The 12,479-nt window shown below is 40.6% G+C and overlaps 1 protein-coding gene across 1 annotated transcript in view; it reads right to left on the bottom strand.

Annotated features, from left to right (window-relative positions):
* The window catches only part of ell (elongation factor RNA polymerase II), a 64,632-nt gene that overhangs the window by 20,618 nt on the left and 31,535 nt on the right, over window positions 1-12,479 (bottom strand). The window contains exon 2 of the mRNA XM_080877383.1: window positions 473-517. Within this exon, the coding sequence (XP_080733509.1) occupies window positions 473-517 (45 nt within the window). The remainder of the gene's footprint in view (window positions 1-472; window positions 518-12,479) is intronic.

Below are 12,479 nucleotides of genomic sequence, written 5' to 3' on the forward strand. Positions count from 1 at the left end.
GACACAATGGCAAGGAGTGCATCATTACATTTAACATCTTTTTAACATCTCACACTCACACACAGTGTCATGCTTACAAAGAAACAGCAAACTTGTTGGGTGCGTCACCATTGAAATCATCTTGAAAATCTGAATTGCGTTATACAATCACCTGCCATTCTGTTAAGTACACCTCACCGTCTTCAGAACGAGGTCCTCTGCCATCGATAAAGCATTTATCACCCAGAGAACTGCCTATTACTGAACCTCTCCGTGCTTAAATGAATCAAATTGCTGTCACGTGGCTGATACCCGCATTAACAAGCAGATGGATAGGTGTACCTAACAAAATGACTGATAAATGTGTAATAAAGACATCTTTTGAAACTGAAAGTGGCAAATACCTGCGATAATTCAACAAGGTCAACTGTAATAAAACTGAGGTGATGATGTAGGTATAGTAGCGTGTTTACGGAGCGGAATACATTCTTACCCCTTGGTTTCCATTAAATCTTATCAATGGCGATGATGACAGGACCTGTGAAAAGAAACAAAAAGATTAATTAACGTCAGCCAAGTTACCACAAACACCTTTTGTTTTTTAATTAACTGCTCATGTATGGATATTAAAACTGTTCAGTGAGGGCAAAAATGTGATTTTGAAACCGTCAGCAGTAGATTAAATGGTAACAATGGTAATAAACGGTAACAAAGTAAAGCCATCATCATTTCCGTCCTTTGTCTTTAGAAAAGATACCAGACACTTTGCTAGCTCCTGTACCTGACCCGGGTGAAATCTGTTTATTCCAGTGTAAATGAACTGTGATAGATGGGGAAGACTGAAAAATCCGCCCAGCGTTGGAGAAGCAGAAGCAGTCACGGGTGTAAATGAGGAAGAACAAGAACAGTAAAAAAAAAAAAAAAAGCTGCCTGCAATCATGTGGTCACCTTATGGCTCAAGTAGACAAAACAGAAGAGAACTTTTAAAAAGGCATGCTATGTGCCGCAGACCACAAACACGTATGGATTCGTTTTTATGCTGAAGAGTTGATGGTCACATCAAAGGTACTGAAAGCAGTAACGCACGAACACCAGAAATAAACCAGAACAGACCATTTCACACTTTCTAACAAAAAAGACGTGAGCGAGACAACCCATTTAATATCACAAAATTAAAGTGACAAAATTGTGACCTCCCACAAGCAGCAATAAGTTTGTAAACACGGGAAAAGCAGCACAGAACAGAGTTTCCAGAATTATTTCAAGGGAAACTGCATTTCCTCACGAGTCCATTTCTTATAAATTTTAATTCTTTCAGTTTAACGATTCTCAAAAAAGTGGAAAAAAAAAACAAACAAACATTCCCGGACTTGGGGGATTTAAAAAATAAAAATAAAAATTAATAATAATACTACTACATGTGCATTCTTAAAACAAATCTGGTGCTGACGCTAAGACAAAGCAGGGAGCGGCACAGAAAGCCAAACTTAATCAATCAGCAGTTTGCTTCAACCTAAACTGAACCTTTGACAGTGCCGGTAGCTCCAGATGAAGCCTTTTTGGGGCGTCAGCCTCACAATTACAGGTACTGTGAGTACTGTAAGTACCGTTAAACATTTAAACAGCACTTTGGCTTTTCTGATGCTGCTTTAGTGGATTAAATGTGATCAAGTGAGAGTACTAAAAAGTTCAAGAGAGGGTAAGCCTATTAAAGACACAACATGCTTTGTATTCTTGCCTGATCCTGACCCAGAGATCTAGCACTTGCATATAAAGATAACAGAGTTGCTATTCTGTGTGGTTTCACTTAAATTTCATTTTATTTTTTAATTTCAGGCCTTAATAGTATGGACCACATTTCTAGCATAACGGCCGGTGCAGAACGACTGCACGTCTCTACCCATTATAAGCCTACTGGGAGGAACTCTTGAAGCTTTCTGAACTGAGTGGTTTCTGACATATTTCTTATGGACAAAGTTGATTGGCTATGCCTCAGACGCTAGTGAGGATGGTCTCTGCCTATCCAACTACCTTTGGAAAAGCCCACAAACTATTCTGATGGTCATCAAACCACATTTTGATATATACCATGGTGACGAACTCATCATGAAGGGTACTGAAAGAGTTCAAATACAAAAAAAACCGGTCTGTATAAAATTGTGGGAAATTTTTTTCCCACCTTAGTAAAAGCTCTCCAATGATTTTATGGTGTTTATGTGTTTATGGTGTCACTAGTTTAAAGGTCTTCTTTAATACTGTAAAATGTTCATTTTGTGGATTTTTTGGTCCTATTTAGAGCTAAACAGCAGACAGATACGTTTTAGCGTATGGTTAACTCTTCTTTGACAAGCCTCTACAGCGAGACCACACAGCTCCATCCTTTACACATCAGATCTAGTTTTAAACTACGACGATTGCAAAATAATCAGCTCGACATTTGAAAATCACCAGTGTGACGTTACTTCAGCTACGAAGATCCTTTATGTGCTACCTGGCTTATATGCCTTTAATGTTAGGCTTGTGACACGCCCATGCATACTCTGACATGTGACTGAAAAGGTTTACATTACTCCTGCAACGCTCGCTGTCCAATCACAGCACACACACCTGTGCAACGTCCTTAATTCCTTCCAAGAAATGCTGGACCTTTGGAGCAGGTTTAGACAAATGCTACAACCATTAAATTAGTTAATGCACCTTATTAGCTTAACTGTTTTTACACAAAAATTGGTTGAAAGAACTATTGAAAAATTAATTAATAAATTAATTAAAGGGCATAATCAACTGCAACATTAAACTGTACTGAACCATCCTGAATGACTTAATCGTTCAAATAAAGCCGGGACTTTCTCCATTCATTTCTGTAATCCACTGTAATCCAGATGTCAAACACTATACTCAACTCCCAAGCAACATTTCAACAGCATAAAGGTCCGCCTCCTCTGAGGAAAAAAAAGAAAAGAAAAAAAAAAGCTGCAGTTCAATGGAAACAATTGTGAATTCTGGCAAAGGAATTTTCTCCATTTTATGAAGGAAATCTAGACAAGTTGTGCAAATCCTGCCCAAACTCTTCTGCCAGAACTTTGGAGGCTTCAGCTGGTTTTGCTAACTCTCCTGGTGTGTGCGTTTCTAGCTTGTTTACACACACACACACACACACACACACACACACACACACACACACACACACACACACACACACACACACACACACACACACCTATCCCTGCTAAAACGATCATCGAGTCTGCTGTAAAGCTGATTTATAATTATTGTTTAATAGCTCAGCTGGGAGTGCTGGACTCAAAGAAACTGTTCTGATGATCCAAAATAGAAGTGTGTTAAATACCTTTTGCCACACCCTTTAATTTCCCTTCCCTTAACCGCAGCCTGTAAGATTCAACGGCGTCTGAAAAACAGCCTGGGCACACATTAAGTTGTGATGTGTGGCACCTTCCTGACAGACAGCCATCTGCCATGTTCAGTTCTGCCAAAGAGTTCTTCCTGTTAAAAGGAAGTTTTTCCTTCCCACTGTTGCCAAGTGCTTGCTCATAATGGGTCACCTGATTGTTGGGGTCTCTGCATTACTGTAGGGTCTTTACCTTACAACATAAAGCACCTTGAGGTGACTGTTGTTGTGATTTGATGCTATTTAACTGAACTGTACTGAATGCGGAAAAAGAATGCAGTCTTTCCAGAACTGGTTTCTGGTAACAGCTTTAAAAGCCTAGCTTAACCTCGCTGTGTGTTCACTGTTTACTAATTAAACATAATGCACTGTAAAAAAAAGAAAAAAAGAAAAAGAAAGACTGCTACTTGAAGCAGCAGTGTCTCAGAGACTCTAGTTCTATTATTTGAAGTTAAAGACTTTGTTGCGGAACAAAGGGAATGAAGCGAAGTAATCCTGGCAAAGCAACTCTGCTTAAACTCAAAAGAAATTGCAGGGCAGCAGAAAGGAGATGGAGGAAAAATAAAAATAATATCAACCATCAAATATTTTCCGAGCAACTTAAAATGTACAATAATACATTAAGGAAGTCAAGAAATTCATACTTCGCCAAAATAATCAGTATTAACAAAAATAATCCCAAGGTCCTCTTTTCCACCATAGATCATTTATTTAACCCTGATTTTAAAAGCTCCAAAAGAACCCCCACAGACTCGCTCTGTGAGCAGTTTGCAGACCACTTCAGGGGAAAGATCAGCGCCATCAGATCTGATATTTTATCTAATCGCGATATGATTGTAAACACATCTGAGGGCTCGATTGTACCTGAGGAGACACTGGACAGCTTTGTCCTGGTTAATGCTGAGAACTTTCAGAAGGTTTTCTCCACAGTGAGACCCACCACATGTCTTTTAGATCCAATTCCTTCTTCACGCTTTAAAACACTTTATGGATTTTTTTGAGGTTGAGCTTTTATACATGATGAATTGCTCTCTTCAGTTGGGTGTCTTCCCTGCTGCCTTTAAAACGGCGGTGGTGAGGCCCCTTCTGAAGAAGAGCAATTTGGATTGTAATGATTTTAATAACTACAGACCTGTATCCAACTTACCATTTTTAAGTAAAGTCTTAGAAAAACTTGTTTTTACTCAGATTACTGATTTTCTCAATGATAGACAGATCCTGGAGATATTCCAGTCTGGATTTAGGGTGAACCACAGCACAGAGACTGCTCTCCTAAAGGTTTTAAATGATCTTAGATGTAACTGGGACGCCCAAAAGCTCTCAGTCCTGGTGCTACTGGATCTAAGCGCAGCCTTTGATACAGTAGACCACGCTATTCTTTTAAACAGACTAAAACACATGGTGGGCCTCTCTGGTGCTGTACACAACTGGTTCACTTCCTATCTCTCTGACAGATCTTTTATGGTGAGTATGGATACATGCTCCTCTAAGATCCATAAAATGACATGTGGTGTGCCTCAAGGGTCGGTTCTAGGCCCTGTACTTTTTAATTTGTATATGTTGCCTCTCGGCAGTGTCATCAGGAGGCATGGAGTGAACTTCCACAGTTACGCTGATGACACGCAGCTGTACATCTCCGTGTCTCCTGATGACACCAGACCAATGGATGCCCTTTTTAACTGTATCTTGGATATAAGATCTTGGATGGCAGAAAACTTTTTACAGCTTAACCAGGACAAAACTGAAGTTTTAATTGTCGGTCCTGAGGCTCAGAGAGAGAAACTCTTGTCTAAATTAGAGGCATTTTCACTATGTCCTTCGCTACAAGTGAAAAACCTGGGTGTTATTTTTGACTCTGAGCTTGGTTTTATCCCACATGTTAAACATGTAACCAAAATTGGATTTTATCATCTAAAAAATATAGCCAGAGTCCGCCCTATTCTCTCTCGGGCCAACACGGAGATGCTGATGCATGCTTTTATTACCAGTCGCATTGATTACTGTAATGCCCTGCTCTCTGGTCTTCCTAAGAAGAATATTTCAACTTTACAACTCTTGCAAAACTCGGCAGCTCGTGTGCTGACGAAGACCAGAGGGCGGGCCCACATTACACCGGTTTTAGAATCGCTGCACTGGCTCCCCGTGTGTTTCAGGATCGATTTTAAAGTTCTTTTATTGGTTTTTAAATGTCTTAATGGTCTTGGGCCTTCTTATCTCTCAGATCTGCTTTTACCATACGAACCCTCGCGGACCCTGAGGTCCTCTGGTACTGGCCTTTTGATAGTCCCTAAAGTCAGGACACATACTCACGGAGAGGCAGCTTTTCAGTGGTATGGTCCTCGTCTGTGGAACAGCCTGCCGGAGGAGCTCAGGGCCGCAGAGAACGTACATGTTTTTAAGAACAGGCTCAAGACCCACCTTTTTAATTTAGCTTTTACTTAGCGTTTATTTATTTTTTATGCTTATTTATTCTATCCTGTTATTCTATTATTAATTTAGGATTTACCTAATATTTCTTGATTTTATTCTTATTCATTTTTTAATCTTCTTACTCTATTTATATTTATATTGTATCCTGTTCTTATTTATTTTATCATTTTACCCTGTATACATCGTATTGCGTCATATCTCCAGTGTTTCCTCGGAGGGCGCTCTCTGCACCGGGGCTGTTATTGACCGTGGCTGCTGGGTCTCTGGGGTCCTCTCAGCCTGGTTGGGGGGCTCCTTTGCCTCCCTCCGGCTGTGTGCCCAGCCCGGAGGCTGCGGTCTGTGACCGGCTCCCGGTGCAGACGGCTCTCTGTTATGTTTCCTCACTTTGCTCATGCGAGCCCAGCCCAATTTTTACTCTTTAAGTGTGCGCGTGTGTGTATGTGTGTGTGGGTGGGGGTGGGGGGATATATGTGTATTGAGAGTGTGGGGAGTGAGTTGGAGGGTGGGGTGGGCTGCTTTTAACTATGTAAAGCACTTTGTGCTACATTTTTTCTGTATGAAAAGTGCTTTATAAATAAAGATTGATTGATTGATTGATTATACTGTACTAAACTCATAATATTAGAAACCAAAAGAAAGGAAGAAGAGAGGGGGAAAAAAAGAAAATAAAAAAGCACAGCCTATCCGGGGACACCACACCTTTCATGGAGCCAGGCTCCCCGGTCTCCCCCCTGCAATGTTTAACGCAGCACCAGTTTTAGCACCCTATGCCCTCCCCCTCCCAGCAATGCTAACATACTGCTACCCTCAGCCTGTTCGTTTGAATGGGCTGCTGACATGTCACTATTCTCTGGGACCTGAGCCCAGAACGTTCCACAGAGCTAACCTTGGGGACACAGTACAGCTCCTGGCCTCAGACTGAGCATGCGGATGTCCCCACACAGTGCCTACTAGCAAGGAAATGAGGACCAGCAGGGACTTGGTGCCAAAGAGCTAATGAAGAAACTAAAAATCTAAAAATCTGTCAAAATGAAAGCTTAACTTCTGAGTGCTTATTTTCCCCCTATAGTATTAAAAAAAAAAAAAAGCTAATGATGATTTAAAACTTGATTTTCAAAAAGAATGTAGAACGAGTCCTTTTCAACTGTAACATACGATTGATGGCCAGCTTTGAAGCGACATCCACATCCACAACACAAACACAATACATCGCTAACGGAGTGCTACTTCACATTACCGCCGCTTCTGTTTTGGACGTGCAGAGAAGCAGAACACGGACTAACTTTTGCCTGTCTTCACACCTCATCAGTCACTGCAGAAAAGTGTTCAAATCTAACCACATGTGCTCATTTCTAAAGAAAGAGGAGGGGGAGGAGGTCAAACGCTTTTTATGTTATAACCTCAACTGGGGCACACCTGATTTTAGTACAGCTCCGTTTTGCACTGCATCAGAGTATTACTCAGTCAGAATGGAGTCTCTCATACATTATGCAATGTTTACATCCAACAGTTAGGGAGTATCAGACACTATGTGAAAAACAATTCATGAAAAACATCTTTTCAAATCTGATTTCCAAACATTAGATCAAGTAATTGCAAATTAAGAGTTGGGGTAAAGAAGGCTTAGCTCCTTTTATTGACGCCACAGCTTTTGACTGCATTAGACATCCTCAGAAGTTATCCAATTTGTCAATGATCAGTTCAGATATTTATTCAGTGAGAAGTCCTCAGCATGCTTATAATTTGCAATTGTCCTCCTTAAAAGGAAAAACAACAGTAAACCCTGACCTGAGCTTTTAAGATCTTGTTAGTGAGATTTTGGTATTTCCTAATCAAACCTTGCTCAGAGTTACCAAACATTTCATTAAACACATCATTAGCCTGCTTGGCCACAATCTTTTTAAAAGCTTAATAACAAAAATCTAAAGGGGTTCCTGACTATTAATGTGACAGGGTCAAAAACTAGATGGCACACAGGAAATTACCACTCAGATTAACGCAGAAACTATGTGAATTTGATTAGTTACACAAGTGCAACTCTCCAACAATGCAGACTGCAGGGGAAGTAAAGGCATGTCTTTGTTTGGTTGTGAATGTGCACAGGAATAGCCAGGACTAAATCCCCATGGGTAGGACTGCAGTCAGGTGTTTAGTTGCATCACTGTCACACTTTTAAGGTGCTCCACCTGTCTAGGATTTCAGAGGTGGAAAGAGCACTATGTGCCATGTACTCTGCAGGGGTAAACTGGTACTGGGTGTTCCTAGTCATAATACGAAGTGTGCGTGCATTTCTGCAGTGCTTCTTTTGCGTGTCTAAACCCTGAAAATAGACGTGGCAGCACAATAGCACACACGTATAATTGGGCTAACTCTGTGTTCCATTTACTGTAAGATCTTCACCTCTAGAAGGAAACCCTTTGAAGGGTTAAGTTTTCCATCTTTTGATTCAGAGCTTCTTTTGATCGCGTGCTTGAATTGAAGCATTACTTTAGCCCTGCAACAAAGAAATGGTGCACACATAATCTGCACATGGCATCTGACAGGTTTTTTTTTTGTTTTTTTTGTTTTTTTTAAACATACGCTTATGGCACAACAATTTAAAAACAAAACAAAACACAAGACTACGCCTTGTGTCACCCTAAGCTTTTATTCTCTGTTTAATTACTACATGCATGTAAAACTTGAGTATAAAAACAGAAAGCAGTCTCATTACAAAGAGAGACATTTCTCTGAAAACTGAAGTGAGCAAAACAAACTAAACTCATTTAAGATCTTAATAGAAGTTCTTCAAATAGTCTTCTTCTTCTAAGGCCTTGACAAAAGTGATGTGAAAGTGGAGACTCAGCAGGCATTCAGAGGCTCCAGAAGAGCAAAAACAAGCAAATGGGCAAAACAGTAAGTTTACCAATTATGCAGAAAATGTTTCATTTGTCATTATAAACCTTTTACACACTTAAGACCATTAAGCTGGGCTGAATTCCCTGGACTGATAACTAAGATTTGATTTTTTGATTTTTTTTTTGATTTTTTTAAATAAACAGGATCATTAGTAGTAGCTGGACTTTTTAATTAGTGCAACAATATGAACACTCAGGTTGTGCTGAAGACTGGTCGCCGCATCTCACACCATGTTGATACAGCCAGCAACAAACCACATGTTAGATTTTTTTAAATACTGAGATTACTAGTGTAGCAATAAGAGAGCTTCCTGCAGTAAGTTAATGAAATCTTATGATAATAGTGTTGCAAATTGAACACTATGAAATATGGAACCAACGGTGATTATAGTACCAGTGTGCAGGGAGTTCAGAGAACAGGTCTACAAAAATTAAAATGGTAAAAACGTGGTAATTCTCACGTTTAAGGTCATCGCCTCTGGCATTTCCTGACAGTTTTCCAGCCTGGGTGATATTTTTAGATCCCTGGAAATCCCTTTATGACCACTTGGGCTGTGACCTCTATTTCACCACGAACTTCAACTTCTCTTTCACACTGACCTGAATTTGTACAATGGATCATTACTGGTGATGAGAGGCGGGCTTCCAGCTTTGTTTGAGAAGTTTTACAATTTCCAAGCAGGAATCCAGGGATTAATGCAGATGCGCAGTTTTGAGGGGATCTCATAGAACTCCAAACAGACAGCTATACAAATCACCATGGTTCCGCAATACTTCACTTAGAAAATGCACAGCTGTACACTCACTGGACACTTTATTTGGTATACCTTGCAAATACTAGCTTGTACCGTGTTTTACGTTGAGACAGGCCTTTGTGGCAGAGATTCAACCATACTCAGACCAGCCCATCTGGCACCAGCAACCATGTTCACAGTCACTTAAATCACATTTCCACCCATTTGGATCCAATCAATTAATCTATTATTTGTCAAAATTGCCCGTACACGTTGCGTGTTACGCGTAGGACTCAGGTAGTATTATGCTTAACACGTAGTACACCCAGTTTGAACTTCAGCACACTATCTTGACCACATCTGTGTGCAGTACATTCAATACATGTTTTTAATAATGCTGCATCATTGGTGAAGAGTAAAAACAGCTGGACAACCCTCCGTACAGCTTTGTGACAACTTAACCACTGCCATGCAAACCACATTTGCACTGTTCTTCGTTTCCTGGCTTTTAAAAGTAATCTGTCCGTGATCTTACAGTAATATATTGAGTTTGGGAAGTAGCAATGATGGTGGGAGGTAGCTCAGAGCTACTTATTTAAATTTAAAAAAAAAAAAAAAAAAAAAGTGTAAGAAATGAATGTACCTCATTTGTGCAACCGACCTGTGAACTGTGCAGTAGGGGTGCAACGATACACAAAATTCACGGTTCGGTTCAATATTTTGGTGTCACGGTTCGATATTTTTTCGATACAAAAAAAAAAAAAATGTTTATGCCTTTTTAATTTGTCATTTATTAAAATTATAAATATATATTTTAACTCAAAAGTACAGTTTCTAAATTTAATGTTGCTGAAACAACAAAATAAAATAAAAAAATTAAAGCTGCAAGCAGCGTTATGAGGGCCCTCGCACCCCCGGCGCGTCAAGCCACGCCCAACACCTACAACCAGCACCTCCGATCTGATGTCACATTGATGGAATTCATGCATTTAACCACCAGCTAACATTTTATCTCATTCAATCATCATTATAGTCATCCCACTAGGTGGCGCTCTAACCATTACTGACAAATGGCATAACAAACATTTCCGAGCTCGAGTCTCATCACGCCTGCGACCTTTGGGACATATTGGACATTTTGATTTTGAGTGACAGCAGATTACTGCTTTTTGGCGAGTGACTGAAACTCCACATGCCGCCATGACCACCCCGTTTCCCTGAACGTAAAAAGCTTCGCAATTTAACATCACAAAGGTCTTTAGATTCCACACACTGGAGAATGGTTCAATATGATGAAATCCCTTGGAGGAGTTCGTCAAAGAACGGTGCCTGGAAAGAGGGGAAAATGTCACAAAAATTACACATTAATTTTAAAATGGCTGACTTCCTGTTGGATTTGGGATATTGCTCCAAGAGACTTTTTTGTACATCTTGATATCTCCTATAAGCTTACCAGGTTTCAGACTCATACATAAAACACAGAGCTGGGGCTGATGTTTTGAAATTTTGTAGGGGGCGCTGTGGAGCCATTTTGCGCTATTCAATGAAAATGATCACATAACAACAAAGCCTTAAGCACAATGGAGGTGTGCGCCAAATTTCAAGCCTCTATAAACTTTCCAAGCCCCTCAAAAGCCACTTCATTTTTCATGGTGAACAGCGTTGCCACCAGGGTGCGCCGTTCAGTTTAAAGTCACAATTTTTGCACTAAAGCATCATCAAGGACTGATGGTGATATTCACCGCTTTTGAGGTGGCCACTATGAACCTGTGAAAATCAGTACAACAAAGTGTAAGACATGACATTTCCTGTTCCCACTAGGTGGCGCTCTTCATATTCCTGACAATGGGCACATCAATCTGTTCAGGGCGGGTGTGACATCATGCCTGTAAAGTCTGGTACTAATCAGACTGGATTTCATGGAGTTATACTAATTTGTTTCTTCATGGCGAGATATCAAAGTTCGCCATGCTGCTGAGGTCACACCCTTTCGTGAAAAGCCACAGTTTTCACTGTACCCCAAGACCAACTCCTTAAGGCTTTCCTGGAGAAATTTGAGGCTGCAGATGTCACCCATCACTATACTGTACCCCAAAGTGTAAAACATGACATTTCCTGTTCCCACTAGGTGGCGCTGTCCTTCATGTCAAATATGGCAGTTGAAATATGTTCAGGGGTGGAGCCTTATCATATGTGTTCACTTTGGTCAAGGTCAGAAAATGTATGACAAAATGAGAGGCAATAAGATTTTCATGGCGAGTCATCAAAATTCGCCGTGGCGCCACGGCCTCATGGTATTGTGAAAACTCAAAAGCTCCGCAATTTAACATGGCACAGGGGTGTAGTTGGCACTGACCAAATATGAAGGTTATGAAATCAAACCCCAAGGAGGAGTTCGTTAAAGTTCGAGGCATGGAAACGGTAAAATCAGAGCCAAAATGTCACCTTCAATCCAAAATGGCGGACTTCCTGTTGGGTTTAGGACATTGCCATAATAGACTTTTTTGTTCGACTCTGAACGTTATATAGGTGTACCGACTTTCAAACTTGTAGGCCATACCCATACCGGGGGCTCGCGTTTTTCATTTTTCTAGGTGGCGCTACTGAGCTAATTTTCCCTGGCCATGTCTGAGAACATTAAAATACGTAAATTTTCACCAGACCTGACGCGTGTGCAAAATTTCATGAGTTTTCGAGCATGTTTAGGCCCTCAAACGGCCAATTCATTTGCCGAAATAATAATAATAATAATAATAATTAAAGCTGCAAGCAGCGTTATGAGGGCCCTCGCACCCCCGGCGTGTCGAGCCATGCCCAACACCTGAAACCAGCATGTCCGATCTGATGTCACATTGATGGAATTCATGCATTTAACCACCAGTTAACATTTCATTTGGTTCAACCATGAGTATAGTCGTCCCACTAGGTGGCTCTCTAACCATTATAGACAAAGGGCATAACAAACATTTCCGAGCTCGAGTCTCATCACGCCTGTGACCTTTGGGAGAGATTGGACTTTGTGTCTTTGAG

The sequence above is a fragment of the Rhamphochromis sp. 'chilingali' genome, assembly GCF_963969265.1.
Source record: "Rhamphochromis sp. 'chilingali' genome assembly, chromosome: 3".
Classification (NCBI taxonomy): Eukaryota; Metazoa; Chordata; class Actinopteri; order Cichliformes; family Cichlidae; genus Rhamphochromis; species Rhamphochromis sp. 'chilingali'.